Consider the following 17,155-nt stretch of genomic DNA (forward strand, 5'->3'; position numbering starts at 1 on the left):
AAGGTTGGCGTTTCATACGAAACAAATTCAAAGGCGCGTAAACAAAGGATAATTAACTCAAACCACAACATAAGTCATTTTGCAGGAACAAAAACATACTGATTATGTAATGCTTATCTTTCTACTTGTTGATTATGAAATAATCTTACCTGAGGGCAGTCTTTGATGTAATGACCCTTGTTGAAGCACAGGTGGCACAAATAATTAGGTGGCGGCCTCTTGTTGGGCTTTCTGGGCTCCGATGACAGGGAAAGGTCTGAGAAGTGGTCCGTCAGTGAGTTGAGTCCATCTACGATGTTGTTCAGGGAGCCATAGGGTGATACATTCTTATACACATTATTGTTTAAGGCCTGCAGAAGAAAAGACATGTACAGGGTTAGATCTTGGTACTAAATTTCCAAAGTATCAAACTCAACTGATCCAACACAACATGAAGTGTATCTTCTAGGCGTGCACCATATCCATTTTTTGAAACCAATATTGATAAATTCCTGTTCCTCAAAGCCGATAATAACCGATACAATAACCGATAATTATATATATAATTTTTAAATGTATATTCACCTGAGTTTTTGAAGACCTGTAGGTCAAAAATACTAGTGGTGGATTTGAATATTGTGCTTTGTCAGCAGATAAAACATTCGGTGCAACAGGAAAGGAGACTTTTGTGGTCTTGGTCCATGAAACAATTTTCTTAACCTGGCAATTATAGGACAGCAAAGCTATCAATAACCACAAGGCCTCTCAAGAACTTGTAAACATAACACTGTAAAATGAAAACATTTGCTAATTAGCACTTAGTGATGGAAAAATACGGCCTCTAGAACAGTAACAAAACTTTGCACACTGGCAAAACAGGAGTGGAAACAAACGCACACATCCCAATCCACCGACACCGTGCCAAAATTAATATTAACTGGCTCGATAATATACAGTATATTATTATTGAATTTATTGGGATGACGTCATAATTCCTAATATCGAACCGATAGTTATCGTGCACCTCTAGTATCTTCTCAAATTTAAATTATTTTATAAGACTCAAAACCATTTGCTTTTCAACTTATTGGCTGCCATTGATCGACGTTCAATCTATTTGAAATGGGTTGGCACGCGTTTATCACTGCCAGCCATTCCCAGTTCAAATGCGTTGGAACTCAAATGCCGTAATTATTTATTTATTTTAGGGCTGCAGCTATCGAATATTTAAGTAATCGAGTAATTGACTGAAAATTCTATCGATTAATCCAGTAATCAGATAAAACATTTTTTTAGGTAAAGACCAATTATAAATATACATGAGAAAAAAAGACATTTAATCCAATATTGAATCATTTTCAGTCAATGTCTTTATTTCCGATGTACATTGTTGAAAACAGCCAACAATTGCCTCTCAGATGTGACTAAAAAAAAAATTAACTGCTTTCACTCAAAAAACTTCTAGATCTTATAAAAAAAAACATATTTCTTACCTAAAAATGTAATTACACTTGATAACACACATCACTTGAAAGCTATGTGTTTTTCCCACGTGTTTCAATTTAGTTTCCATTTGTGTCAAGCTATTTTTAAGTTCTAGTTAAATTTTAAGTTAGTCTAAACTGTAAGTACTGATAGGATTTTGAGTTTTTGCAGTATTCAAAATAAATGTGTAATACCTGCTGTATTGGAGCACATTAGGGACCAGTGCTACTTGGTGTTTTATTCAGCAATGACTGCTGAGCCAAACTGACAGCTAGCTATATTATGTTTTAATTTTACACCCTCATCACTCTACAGCGCTGTGTTTTTACAGATTTAATAAAGCCTGTATGTAAGGCAAGGCAAGGCAAGGCAAATTTATTTATATAGCACAATTCAACACGAGGCAATTCAAAGTGCTTTACATCACATGAAGATCATAAAAATCACATTTAAATCAATACAACGTAAAAACCAAGACAAAATATCGCACTTAATCACAGAATAAAAAGACACGTTAGCTAATAGCCACGCATCGACAGTGGTCATAATCAATGGAAACCTAGCCCTCCGAAGGGCTTACGTTACGTGAGCAAGTGACAGTAACGTTATATTTATTAGCGCTGAGAAGTCTACTGCTTAAAGATGGCGGCTGTTTACTAACGCTGCCCAAACGCGGCCGAGTCTGTCATTTCGCATCGAGTTCTAAATGCATGCGATATCTATGAAACGCATCAGACACTACCTGCTACCACACTAGCATCATGCGGGCGTCATTTTTAGCAACGTCGGCGTAGTTTGTAGCGGCTGTCGGCTGCAGTAAGGTTTTTTTGTTGATATTGCTTCTTCCTCTACACACGTGACGTCAGCGCGTTGTCCCGCATTAAAAGTAGTCCGGGCAAAACGTGATGCTTAAAGCGGAGAAAGTTAAACGATTCCTCGGGGTGAATAAAATGACTCGGATCAGTTTTTAAACTCGAGTTACTCGAGTTGCCCGAGTATTCGTTTCAGCTCTAATTTATTTATTTATTTATTTATTTTCCCTTCAGGCATGACAAACATACAGCATTTCTTTGTGTTCACAATTAATTCAACCCGAAAAGAAAAGGGCAGAAGGGAGAAGCCGAAGTTTATTGAAACCCGCCCCCAGTATACCATATAGGACGCAAAATGCGTCCTTCGTCTTCGAGTGTCTGTGAATCAAAAGATTACAAATACAGTGGGGCAAATAAGTATTTAGTAAACCACTAATTGTGCAAGTTCTCCCACTTGAAAATATTGGAGAGGCCTGTAATTGTCAACATGGGTAAACCTCAACCATGAGAGACAGAATGTGGAAAAAAAAAACTGAAAATCACATTGTTTGATTTTTAAAGAATTTATTTGCAAACCATGGTGGAAAGTAAGTATTTGGTCAATACCAAAAGTTCATCTCAATACTTTGTTATGTACCCTTTGTTGGCAATAACGGAGCTTTTCACACACTGTTTCTGGTATTTTGGCCCATTCCTCCATGCAGATCTCCTCTAGAGCAGTGATGTTTTGGGGCTGTCGTTGGTCAACATGGACTTTCAACTCCCTCCACAGATCTTCTATGGGGTTGAGATCTGGAGACTGACTAGGCCACTCCAGGACATTGAAATGCTTCTTACGAAGCCACTCCTTTGTTGCCCTGGCTGTGTGTTTGGGATCATTGTCATGCTGAAAGACCCAGCCACACCTCATCTTCAATGCCCTTGCCGATGGAAGGAGATTTTCACGCAAAATCTCTCCATACATGGCCCCATTCATTCTTTCCTTTACACAGATCAGTCGTCCTGGTCCTTTTGCAGAAAAACAGCCCCAAAGCATGATGTTTCTACCCCCATGCTTCACAGTGGGTATGGTGTTCTTCGGATGCAATTCAGTATTCTTTCTCCTCCAAACATGAGAACCTGTGTTTCTACCAAAAAGTTCTATTTTGGTTTCATCCGACCATAACACATTCTCCCAGTCCTCTTCAGGATCATCCAAATGCTCTTTGGGGAACCGCAGACGGGCCTGGATGTGTACTTTCTTCAGCAGGGGGACACGTCTGGCAGTGCAGGATTTGAGTCCCTGGCAGCGCATTGTGTTACTGATAGTAGCCTTTGCTACTGTGGTCCCAGCTGTCTGTAGGTCATTCACTAGGTCCCCCCGTGTTATTCTGGGATTTTTGCTCACCGTTCTTGTTATCATTTTGACGACACAGGATCCCCAGATCGAGGGAGATTATCAGTGGTCTTGTATAGGGCTGCGGCTATCGATTATTTTAGTAGTCGATTAATCGATGAACTAGTTAGTTCGAATAATCGAGTAATCGGATAAGGAACATGAAAAATTAAAATACCTGAGCTGAGCCTGAAACAGTATAAAAAAAATAAAATAAATGAGGATCTATGTATAACAAAAGAACAATTGCCTAACGTAGCAAAATTCCGCTAGCTTAAATGCTATAAAATGCTAACTTTTTTTTTTTTTTTTTACAATGCTCAAGTGGTTCAGAAACATATTCCCACAAAAAAACGGCTAAATATACCTATCAAATAGATTACAAATGCATGAAAAAAAGATAAAGGTCGAATAACAGGGAGTAGATGGATAAAACCATCTGAAATTAGGCAGCTTAGAGGGCAGTGTATCCACCCAAATCAATAAAACTAAATGCAAACACTTTCAAAATAAACCATTATAACACCACTTTAATTAGACGAATACTCGAAGCAGCAAAATTTAATTTGAATCTTTTTTTCTAATCGAATACTTGAGTTAATCGATTAATCGTTGCAGCACTAGTCTTGTATGTCTTCCATTTTCTAATAATTGCTCGCACAGTTGATTTGTTTACACCAAGCGTTTTACCTATTGCAGATTCAGTCTTCCCAGCCTGGTGCAGGTCTACAATTTTGTCTCTGGTGTCCTTCGACAGCTCTTTGGTCTTGGCCATAGTGGAGTCTGGAGTGTGACTGACTGTGGTTGTGGACAGGTGTCTTTTATACCGATAATGAGTTAAAACAGGTGCCATTAATACAGGTAACAAGTGGAGCCTCGTTAGACCTCGTTAGAAGAAGTTAGACCTCTTTGAAAGCCAGAAATCTTGCTTGTTTGTAGGTGACCAAATACCTTTTTTCAACTCTAATTTGGAAATAAATTCTTTAAAAATCAAACAATGTGATTTTCTGTTTTTTTCCCCCAAATTCTGTCTCTCATGGTTGAGGTTTACCCATGTTGACAATTACAGGCCTCTCTAATCTTTTCAGGTAGGAGAACTTGCACAGTTGGTGGTTGACTAAATACTTATTTTCCCCACTGTAGGTGATTATCTCTGCATTTGGTGATTTTTGTGTATCTAGTGTAAAATATAATAATTTTATCGCCATTTTAAATTTTGCTATACTTATATAAAAAATAGTTAATCTGGATTTTATAAGGGAAGGACTTTGAATATTTTGATTCCGCTGCTCATGGAGACTCATACATGGCTAAGGTAGGTGCCTGTTTTGGGTTTAGGTCGTTAGCAGCTTTGGTTTTGAAAATACTTGGAGTTTTTGAAAATAGGCCCCCCTACGAGACGGCCCGGTTTCCCGTGTCATGTCAATAGGTTATGAAGTCTCTGGCCCAGATCTGATTTGGACACTTGCTAAAAATAGTGTGAACCGTCAGCCCTGAAAATCAGATTTGAAGAGGAATCCGACTGGAATCAGATATGCCTGGAGCCTGAAAGCAGTTTTTTGCGGTTCACATTGCTAGTTTATTTGACTTTCTGATCCACTCGGGTAGGTGAACCTGAAAAACTGTCCATTCTCATTGGATAGCTTATGCAAACTCTTCCACTGACACAATTTTGCTGGAACTGAGACCACGCACTGTCGTGATTTAATTAATGTTTACTTGAGATGGATCTTTAAGTGTTCACGTATGTACAAAATTTGCCGAATAATCAATAGGACTTTGGCCAATAGAAAGAGGGCCAACAGTGGAAATCAGAAATAGAAATGAACATTAAGAAGATAAAGGCTTAATTCAATCCTAATCTTCAACGGTGTCTCACTGATGTACACTATACAGCACATACAACGTCATGGGAGTAAAACTGCATTTGTCTTTTGCACATTTTTGATTCTTTGTTTAATAAGCAATTTCCTTTTCATGTGTTTACTCCAATTTCTGCTGGACAAAAAAAATGAGAAAGAAACAACCCCTGCCTCCGACATCTATTCTCTCATTAAATTCAGAACATCTGGCGAGACTCCCAGCTGTGTTCATGAACTGGAAAAGTACTAAGCAGGTTCACAGAGGAGAAGAACAGGACTTTACAGAGGATGAGTCATTGTGAACAAGATGAGAGGCATGTTCCGTCGCCAGACTACGGAGCATCGGCAATGTCACCAGATGCTGCTGGCTGTAAACAAGAGGTGGTCAGTTTGTGTTGTCTCAGAGCGCAGCAAAGTATGCCGCTAAGCCATCTGCAACATTGAAAATGCCCTCTTAATATTAATAGTAGGTCTATCCTTCATTTCCTTTCCTCTGGAATATAGAAAAACTCTTTGGTTCATGTTAACATCACTCTTCGAAAGCCTTCCTCAATTCGACTCTTGTCACTGTTGATTTATGACCCAAGGCACAATAAAGAACTTCAAATATCTGAACTAAACGCATTCGATGATTAAAATTACTAGCTTTAGAAGTAGTGGCCATGTCAAACTTTGTTTTTGATTTATTTTACGAAAGTCAATCACTCAGACTAGAGATGTCCCGAACCGATATTTGGATCGGACGCCGATATGGGCAAAAAAATGCGCATCGGTATCGGATTGGCAGACACGGAAAAATTCCGATCCAGACTTCCGATCCAGTTTTTTTTGTTTTTTTTTCAGCTCATCAGCCGTGTCTTTAAACCGATCCTAGGCGACTTGCCGAGATATTGACTTGCTGCCATTTGACACTTTGTATATCCCTTCGTTGCTAGTTGCATCATTGTTTTTTTTTGTGTGTGTCTGAATCTCACCGCGGTTTACCCTCGTTTTTTTTTGTTTTGTTTTTTTTTCTAAATTGACCCTGACCTACTGTCACGGACCCTTTTGTTTATCCCTTTTCGCGATCACATATTTTTGGGGGCTCAATAAACCCTTTCACCCAATCCCTATGTTGTTTTTTTCTGCTTGCTGTCTAAAGTGAGCCACATTTTCTTATTCCGTCGTCAAGCCAAGTACACTTTCTTTTCATTTGCGTTTCCCTTTCAGGTTTTACCGCACGGAGACAGATAACGCATGTGGGTGGCGAATGCTTTATAAGGAAAATTGTGACTTTTCTCTTCATGTGGAAGTATACTCCTTTGGTTTATACGCTCGTCTGTCGCCCAGGAAACGCTAGTTCGAATGCCGCTGGAGACCTTTACTTGCTTTTGCTGCTTGTTTTGTGAAATATCGACAGTGCTGTGCTCGACACTTTTCCGCTGGGGGTCTTATTGGAAGTAGAAATGTCCCGATCCGATATCTGGATCGGATCTGACGCCGATATGGGCAAAAAAATGCGCATGGGTATCGGATGGGAACACGGAAAAATTCCGATCCAGACTTCCGATCCAGTTTTTGTTTTGAAATCCAGTCCGGGTTTTCCAGCGCACCGATTTACATAATCCATTCCAGTTTTTGCTTCGGTTTCCCTAAAATCCGGTCCGCATTTTACGGCACACCTTCAACACACTACATTACCGTCTCCCAATTTACCGAGAGACTTTATCGGTAAAAATGTCAGCTGTGTGGGATCATTTCACCTTAAAGGACGACGAAGAGGCAGAGTGCAACATATGCCACAATAAAGTCAAGCGTGGTGGTAAAGCTGTAAGAAGTTTTAATACAACCAACCTAATCAAGCATTTAGCGAAATACCACCACAAACAATATAAGGGAGTATGTTAAGAAAACCGAAGACAAAAAGAAAGGTCCTACGCAACTGACACTGGCAGAAACTTTTGCTATGCGTGACAAACTGGCACTCGACGGTCCCAAAGCCCAGGGAATAACAAGGGTCATTGCCGAAGAATTCATTCTGGATGACGAGCCATTATCTCTCGTGAGTAAAGACGCACCATCCAACACTTAGAACCACGGTACAACATGCCCAGCCGTCATTACATCCTTGAGCGATTCGGCGGTGGAAGATTCAAGAACGATTCACAAACATCCAAATCCCGATTATTGAAATATGTCAAGCAGGGCCGGCCTAGGCCATTTGGGGGCCCTAAGCAAAATAATGCCAAGGGGCCCATATTTTTGGCCCACCATTTCAAATGCATATCATGCCAATATTTCCTTTTACTACAGTCAGCGGAAGCCGTACATTTGCCGTTGCCGACAGGTTACAACTTGCTCGGCTTTACTTGATTCGCTCCGGGCCTTCGCCCTGCAAGCTCAGCTACAAGCTCAGCTGACAACAACGTTCAAGTCGGAGTGTCTTGCACAACAACAACAACATCAACAACATGCCCTATTACCTTGATACTGTTGTTTCTTTTCTTCTACGATTTTCTTCTTCTTTCGTTTCTCTGCTCCAGAAAGATAAATTCTCTTCCGACATATTCGTGCATCTATTTTCCAAGCAAGTTTGAGCACCGATCATCGCAAAGCAGGTTCAACGTCACTCCCCAGGTTGCCAGATTGTAATGACAAGAAAATGAATGTTTGCATAGATAAACGGCAATGCGCGCCAAATTATTAACAATGCTCTATTAACAACGTATAAAAGGAGGTTGCCAGATTGGGGGCCCCCCTAGTGGTCAGGGGCCCTAAGCAGCTGCATAGTCTGCGTATAGGCTGGGCCGACCTTGATGTCAAGTAAAGTGGAACTAATACACAGCGCGGTCTTCGGGACGCAATGAGAAACGGACCGCATTGCATCCCGAGAGTAAACATCATGCTTGTCATAGACCCGGATAATGCCAATGCTCGACTCACGGCTTTAGCTCAACTCATGCCGCTGGATAAAAAACACACAAGAAGACCTGACTGCTGCTGACAGCCGGTACAAACTACGTCAACATTGTTTTACTGTAGATACTAGATATCATATGTATGTAGAACTAGATGCAAAATGACAGACTCGACGGCGTTAGCAACATTGAAGTATGGAAAACCAGATGCGTTAGTAAACAGCCGCCATCTTAAAGTAGGAGACTTCCCGAGTAGCTGTTGTGAACCTTCCAAGCGAACCTAATTCACTTTTTATCTAAAATACTCCTAAATCGGCAAAATCTTGACTTGATTCTATCTTCAAAACAGTTTTAAAACTTTCACATGTTGAAAGTAGACAGAAGGGAAATTATGGAATAACGGGAGCAATTTTAACAACTTTAACAGTTGATATGCAAATTTAAATGAATTGAATGTAGTTTAAAGCTGCTGATACAGAATGGGGACTTGAGTATTTTATTTACTGTTTTAAAATGTTAACTTGATACTGAAATAGTCGTTTATTTAAACCTGAGAGGCTTTTTATACAATTTTTGTCACTCATGCACGAAACATTAAAAGCATCTAATAGCGTGGGGGGTTTGTGGGATTTTCCACTGAGGTTGTTTGTGTGTTTTGCTTTTTTAAGACAGTTTACAATATTATTTGCACGTTTCACTGACTGACTATGCCATTTCTGTTTGTTATTTATAATGTTTTGTGTTTGTCACTGAATAAACAGGTCAGTTTTTTGTTACCAACTGTTGTGTGTTATTCAAACTCACCTAATTCAGCTGGCTAGTTGTTATCAAGAGTACTAAAACCCTTTTCAATATGAGTCTGACAACTAAGTAAGGAGGCTAAATAACTTTAAACTTTAACACATGCTCAGATAGGCCGGTATCGGTATCGGCCAGTATCGGTATCGGATCGGAAGAGCTAAACAATATCGGTATCGGATCGGAAGTGCAAAAACCTGGATCGGGACATCCCTAACTCAGACATGTAAAGCAAGGCCTTTTTTGGGCCAAGTCGAATGCAGTCAAGGGCATCAAGATACTATGTAAAGCCCAGAAACAGGTAGAGTTGTCTCATTTAAGACAGTTTTTTCATATACTGGAGATACTGTATACAGGGTGTTCCAAAATGGTTGACCCCATTCTAAATGCCCATATATCGGTAACTACTTGATGGATATTAATAGGGCTGCAGCCAACAAATATTTTAGTAATCGAGTAATCGACTGAAAATTCTATCGATTAATCTAGTAATCGGATAAAACTTTTTTTTTTAGGTAACGAGCAATTATAAATATACATGAGAAAAAAAGACATGATCCAAAATAGAACCATTTTCAGTCAATCAATGTCTTTATTTTTGATGTACATTGTTGAAAACAGCCAACAATTGGATCTCAGATGTGACTAGAAAAAAAAATTCACTGCTTTCACTCAAAAAACGTCTAGATCTTATTAAAAAAAAACATATTTCTTACCTAAAAATGTAATTACGCTTGACAACACACATTACTTGAAAGCTACGTGTTTTTCCCATGTGTTTCAATTGAATTTCCATTTGTGCCAAGTTCTAATTAAGTTTTAAGTTAGTCTAAACTGTAAGTACTGATAGGATTTTAAGTTTTTGCAGTGTTCAAAATAAATGTATGATACCTGCTGTATTGGAGCACATTAGAGTTAACCAAGAATCAAGACTGTTTTATGTCCATATCTATGAAGAATTCGGGGATTTAAGCATTTATTCACAATAATTTTCACCAGATAAGCTCTGTTTACATCAGGTGGCCGCTAGCTACATTCACTAACAGACTAGCATTGTACTTCGACTTGTTTACGTAAATTAAAAGCTAAGTGCACGTTTTTGTTTTTTTTTTTGCTTTTAACCAAGAATCGAGACTGTTTTACGTCCATATCTATAAAGAATTCAGGGATTTAAGCATTTATTCACAAGAATTTTCGCTGGAAAAGCTCTGTTTACATCAGACGGCCGCAAGCTATATTCACTAACAGACTAGCATTGTACTTCGACATTTACGTAAATTAAACGCTAAGTCCCCGTTTTTTTTTTTTTTTTTTTTGCTTTTAACTGAGAATTGAGACCGTTTTACGTCCATATCTATAAAGAATTCGGGGATTTAAGCAATTATTCACAAGAATTTTCACCGGAAAAGCTCTGTTTACATCAGGCGGCCGCTAGCTACATTCACTGACAGACTAGCATTGTACTTCGACATATTTATGTAAAATAAACGCTAACTTCACTTTTTTTTGTTTTAACCAAGAATCAAGACTGTTTTACGTCCATATCTATGAAGAATTTGGGGATTTAAGCATTTATTCACAAGAATTTTCACCGGAAAAGCTCTGTTTACATCAGGCGGCCGCTAGCTACATTCACTAATAGACTAGCATTGTACTTCGACATATTTACATAAAATAAACGCTAACTGCACGTTTTTTTGTTTTGCTTTTAAACAAGAGTCAAGAGTGTTTTATGTCCATATCTATGAAGAATTTGGGGATTTAAGCATTTATTCACATGAATTTTCACCGGAAAAGCTCTGTTTACATCAGGCAGCCGCTAGCTACATTCACTAACAGACTAGCATTGTACTTCAACATTTTACGTAAATAAAACCATGAGTGCATGTTTTTTTTTTTTTTTGCTTTTAACCAAGAATCGAGACCTTTTTACATCCATATCTTTAAAAAATTCGAGGATGTAAACATTTATTCACCAGAATTTTCACTGGAAAAGCTCTGTTTACATCAGGCGGCCGCTAGCTACAGTCACTAACAGACTAGCATTGTACTTCGACATGTTTATGTAAACTTAACGCTAACTACACGTGTTTTTTTGCTTTTAACCAAGAATCAAGGCTGTTTTACGTCCATATCTACAAAGAATTCGGGAATTTAAGCATTTATTCACAAGAACTTTCACCGGAAAAGCTCTGTTTACGTCAGGCGGCCGCTAGCTACATTCACTAACAGACTAGCATTCTACATCGACATGTTTATGTAAACTTAACGCTTAATACATGTGTTTTTTTGCTTTTAACCAAGAATCAAGACTGTTTTACATCCATATCTATAAAACAATCGAGGATGTAAACATTTATTCACAAGAATTTTCAACGAAAAAAAGCTCTTTGTCTGTGATTCCACTCGGTCAGCTTTGACGGCCTAGCCAACAATGCAGGCCCCCTATTTATCGACCCCGCGACCCGCGTCACGTCAATACATTATGAATTCTATGAGTCGTCAATCGACATATCATCACAAATATTATGAAAATATTTCATGAAGGTTGAAAAGTTAGCTAGTGTTGCTTTAAGCAAAAGCCATAGTAAGAGATTTTGATTGGATCTACAGATAAATTCATCCTCATCAGAGAGGCTCAAGTATTTTTCAGATCCAGCCGAATGTCTGGGAAATAATGTTGCTGTTTAATGTTGCATTGAGCAGAAACCTGAAACTTGGCAACCTGGCCACGGCTCCAATCCAAATCTATATATCTGCACTCTGTTAGCCGTGGACTCTCTAACCAGCCCCTGCTTTGAGGCCGTGTTCATTTTTTACACGGCGTCACTGTAAATCAAGCATCACTGTCCTGTCCGTTCTCAGGTTTTCCATCTGCCATGCCTTTCAGCCTCGGGTATTACTATGTTATGTGTGACCGCACACACAGTTGTTTATATATTCCCTTGGTGCAGTTGTTGTGGAGCTACTTTGACAAACAGGAAAATTCATTCTTTGGTTTTGGTTTCTTGCTGGGAGACCAAACCAAAGGGATTTCACACAAAGGTGGGGTGAAACTGTTTATTTGCCGTTTTTTATTAGGTAAGTCAGTACCAGAGGTGGGTAGATGTACTGTTGATGTACTCAGTTACATTTACTTGTGTAACTTTTTGAGAAAAACGTACTTCTAAGAGTAGTTTTACTGTGTGTTGCCGGGGTAGCTCTACCAATTTACAATGAGACATCGCAACAATAATTACACGATGCCCATTATACCAATCAGAAGCAAGTTTGCGGTTCTATTTTCACACCAGCCTGTTCAATCATGCGGTGTCTTTAAAGCACCATAAAAATGAAGCATTTGATATAGAGCACTGCCCTCAACAAGAGTCAAAAGCGCAGATTTTAACCTCTTTCCCAGTTTTTATTTGGCACCGACTGACCATGGAAAACCAGAGATATGATGCATTAAATTTCAAAATAGTAATTATGAAGGCACTCTTCACTATTCAAACTAGGAACTATTTTCACCAACAGAGAGCACTCATGCTCGTTGGACGAATAACGTAATTTCCCGAATATAAGGCGCACCCGTGTATAACGCGCACCCTAAATTTACTTGTAAAATCTAGGGGAAATTACTGTACCCGTGTATAATGCACACCCTAAGAATACAAGAAAACAGAGCTCATGTACAGATACAGAAATGTCTTTTTACTGACTGGTGAAACACAGCAGAAGCATAACACATTGCTCGTTCAAAACATTACCGTAAACCAGTGCTTCTCAATTATTTTCTGTTACGACCCCCCCCCCCAAAAGAAGCCGTAAATGTTTCGCGCCCCCCCAACTCTCTGCCGCCACTGTAAATAGTATCATTTGTCTATAATATTTCTATTATAAGTAGGGTTGTTCCGATCATGTTTTTTTGCTCCCGATCGTTTTAGTTTGAGTATCTGCTGATCCCGATATTTCCCAATCCGATTGCTTTTTTTTTTGCTCCCGATTCAATTCCAATCATTCCCGATAATTTTTCCCAATCATATACATTTTGCCAATGCATTAAGAAAACAATGAATAAAACTCGGACGAATATATACATTCAACATATAGTACATAAGTACTGTATTTGTTTATTATGACAACAAATCCTCAAGATGGCATTTACATTATTAACATCCTTCCTGTGAGAGGGATCCACGGATAGAAAGACTTGTAATTCTTAAAGGATAAATGTGACTTGCCTTGTATATTGTGACTAAATATTGCCATCTAGTGTATTTGTTGAGCTTTCAGTAAATGATACTGAAGCCATTTAACTGTTCTGCCCAAATGCATGATGGGAAGTGCAACCATGACTGTGCGTAGGGGCACCAATTCTGCGTTGGGAAAGAACATAGGGTGTTAAGAAAATGATCAACTACTACCTTTCTTCCTCACATTGCCTCCCATGATATTTTTAATTGCAGAGAGAGGGATTGTAAGGCTTTAGCCAAATAAAAAAAGGCTCCAAAGGCTGTCAAAATTCTCTCTACTCATTATATGCTGCCTTTTAGCTCTATATATATAGATAAACCAGCGCCTTAATAGATTGAACGCGACAATGCGTGAGTGGGTCGTGCAGCGCATGCGTTAATTATTTAACGTGATTAATTAAAATTAATTACCGTCGTTAACGCAATAAATTTGATAGCCCTACTTTAAGCCAAAACTAAAGACTCTGGATGAGTGTAAGACATTTTGTCTGTAACGTTAAATACAACTAGAAAATGATTTACATAAAAAATACATATATATTTTGTAAAAGGCATGTCCGATATTTTTTAGCCGATTCTGATACTTCGAAAATGACGTGATCGGACCCGATCGATCGGGACATCTTTAATTATAAGTACGCCTCTGCCAAACATGGTGTCCTTTTTTTCTATTGAAGAAAAAAGTAACATAGATCAACATATAATAAGTATAATTTTATAGAAGACTTAACGTGCATCAATTTGCCTAAATTAAAAAAAAAGTCACATCCAAACTGTAAAAATACACTCAAGGTACATTTTTGACAATTTGATACTGAAAGATAAAATGTATTAAAATCAGTAAATAATAACAAATTCAAATTGATTAGAAAAATTAACTCATGAGGACAATATGCCAAAATATTTGACCGAAAAAACAAAACTGAATAGAAGAAAAAAAAAAGTGTCTTTGGACAGAAGGACAGTTTTTTTATACAGTTTCACTTCCTTTGCAATGGTGTGGGGTTATTTTCACCGAGCATGCTAACAGTGCTCACTGGTTTACTGACATAACACTGCCAAAGCAGGACGATTGTTGGCAATATTCGGAACGTTTTCGCTGAAAAACAATCAAGCGGCGTATCAATGAGATTGAGGTCTAATGTCTTTAAGTGGCGTCTTAATTGATTTGGCTTCCGGCTGTAGGCTATAATCATTTTCAGACACAGTAAACAGTGGTCTTTCCACATCTCCCACTGAATTAAAAGTCAAAACCAAAAGGCAAACGGCCCGATAAAAAGCGCATTCTCGGCGGCAGAGGGAGAACCGTAGGTGAGGGCGGTCGTCGTGACGATCCCAAGCCGAAAATGGCACTTCTCGGGCAGACACGTGAGAACCGGAGAAAACAGTGGAAGGCTGCGTGAGTCCGGCCGGAAAACGGCTTTCGAAAACGGAGCACAGCTCTTCATATCGCTTGTCTGTGTGCTCTTGCTTAGGTAAAAAATACTGCACGCACTCTGAAAATGCGAGCGCCACTGCCACCCACTGAGTGGATGTGCAAGTACACTTTATTCTACAGTAGTAAGGCAAAACAAAAAAAAAAGGCATGTTCCCCGAGGTCACATGCGTCACCCCTGGCATCGCTCTGCGCGCCCCACTATTTGAGAAGTACTGCGGTAAACTGACAATATGCAGGCAAATAATATGATCTGACAACTTCTCCAACTTACCAAAATCCAGGAGAAAACAAAACAGATGTGACTTTTCTTTTAAAGGCTGCTGTATAACTTGATCATTTCATCATGACGAATAAATGTTTCTTCCATGGATTGATACGGTAAAACGAAAGTGAGAACGTAAGTTGGAAATCCGTGAGGGCTCATCGCTGTCGACATGACAGTAACAATAGGAACTATTGTTATTTGGGTTTGAGTTTCCCGAGGGACAGATATAGTTGACGGACACAGGAAGTCTGTGTTGTGTTACGATTGTTATGGTCCGAGTTGCAATTAACGTTGACTCAAATGAGTTCAAGAAACTAAATTCTGTGCTTTAGGAAGAGTGAAAAAAGCAGAATTTAACACAGACGAAATCATTCGACCAATCAGAGTAAAGTATTACCGAAACAAAATGGTGACGTCATGTACCGTAATGGTCGGCAACGGATCGCTGCATACGTTTTCTATAAAACAACATGGCCGTGTCAAAAAAAAAAAAATTGTCTTTATATACATATAATATATACAGTGCCCTCCATAATTATTGGCACCCCTGGTTAATATGTGTTTTTAGCTTCTAATATTATTTTTTTTAATTCAAATAATATGGGACCTTAATGGAAAAAAAGAGAAAAATCCAACCTTCAATACAAGTGCATTTATTCAGTGGGGAAAAAATGCCACATAAAGAAATAATTATTTGACATCAAATAATGTGTGTCACAATTATTAGCACCCCTGGTGTTAATACTTTGTACAACCCCCTTTTGCCAACAAAACAAGGTCTGGGGACTGAGATGGCCATGGGAGGAGCTTGATTTTGTGCCTGGTTAACCATTTCTGTGTAGATTTGGCCATATATTTAGGGTCATTGTCTTGCTGAAAGACCCAGTGACGACCCATCTTCAGCTTTCGGGCAGAGGGCAACAGATTTTGATTTAAAATGTCCTGGTATTTCAAAGCATTCATGATGCCATGCACCCTAACAAGGTTCCCGGGGCCTTTGGAAGCGAAACAGCCCCACAGCATCACTGACCCACCCCCATACTTCACAGTGGGTATGAGGTGCTTTTCAGCATGCGCATCTTTCGTGGCACGCCAAACCCTCTTAGAGTGTTTGTTGCCAAAAAGCTCAATCTTGGTCTCATCTGACCAAAGCACTTCAACTGGGACCAAGTAGCACTGGTCCCTAATGTGCTCCAATACAGCCTGTATCATACATTTATCTTGAACACTGCAAAAACTTAAAATCCTATCAGGACTTACAGTTTAGTCTAACTTAAAACTTAACTAGAACTTAAAAATGGCTTGACACAAATAGAAATTCAATTGAAACACGTGGGAAAAAATCCTAACTCTTAAGTGATGTGTGTTATCAAGCGTAACGGCATTTTTAGGAATATATACTATACAGTATATATATATATTTTTTTTTTTTCATAAGATCTAAAGGTTTTTTGAGTGAAAGCAGTGAATTAGTCTGTTTTTAGTTAGTTACATCTGAGATGCAATTGTTGGCTGTTTTCAACAATATACATCGAAAATAAAGACATTGATTGACTGAAAATGGTTCAAGATTAGATGGAATGTCTTGTTTTCTCATGTATATTTATAATTGCTCTTCACCTAAAAAGATATTTGTTTTATCCGATTACTCGATTAATCGGTAGAATTTTCAGTCGATTACTCGATTACTAAAATATTCGATAGCTGCAGCCCTAATCTCAATACTTTGTTATGTACCCTTTGTTGGCAATAACGAAGGCCAAACGTTTTCTTTAACTCTTCACTCTTCGCTTGGTGTAAATAAATCAACTGTGGGAGCAATTATTAGAAAATGGAAGACATACAAGACCACTGATAATCTCCCTCGATCTGAGGCTCCATGCAAGCTCTCACCCCGTGGCGTCAAAATGACAACAAGAACGGTGAGCAAAAATCCCAGAACCACACGGGGGGACTTAGTGAATGACCTACAGAAAGCTGGGACCACAGTAACAAAGGCTACTATCAGT

General features: G+C 38.8%; 1 protein-coding gene and 1 long non-coding RNA gene across 3 annotated transcripts in view; both read right to left on the reverse strand.

Moving 5' to 3' along the window:
- LOC130923510 (uncharacterized) overlaps positions 1-17,155 on the reverse strand; it is a 226,808-nt gene that overhangs the window by 159,988 nt on the left and 49,665 nt on the right. The window lies entirely within an intron of this gene.
- zcchc24 (zinc finger, CCHC domain containing 24) overlaps positions 1-17,155 on the reverse strand; it is a 149,361-nt gene that overhangs the window by 123,765 nt on the left and 8,441 nt on the right. The window contains exon 2 of the mRNA XM_057849285.1: positions 150-350. Coding sequence (XP_057705268.1) covers positions 150-350 — 201 coding nt within the window. The remainder of the gene's footprint in view (positions 1-149; positions 351-17,155) is intronic.

The sequence above is a fragment of the Corythoichthys intestinalis genome, chromosome 10 (genome assembly GCF_030265065.1).
Source record: "Corythoichthys intestinalis isolate RoL2023-P3 chromosome 10, ASM3026506v1, whole genome shotgun sequence".
Classification (NCBI taxonomy): Eukaryota; Metazoa; Chordata; class Actinopteri; order Syngnathiformes; family Syngnathidae; genus Corythoichthys; species Corythoichthys intestinalis.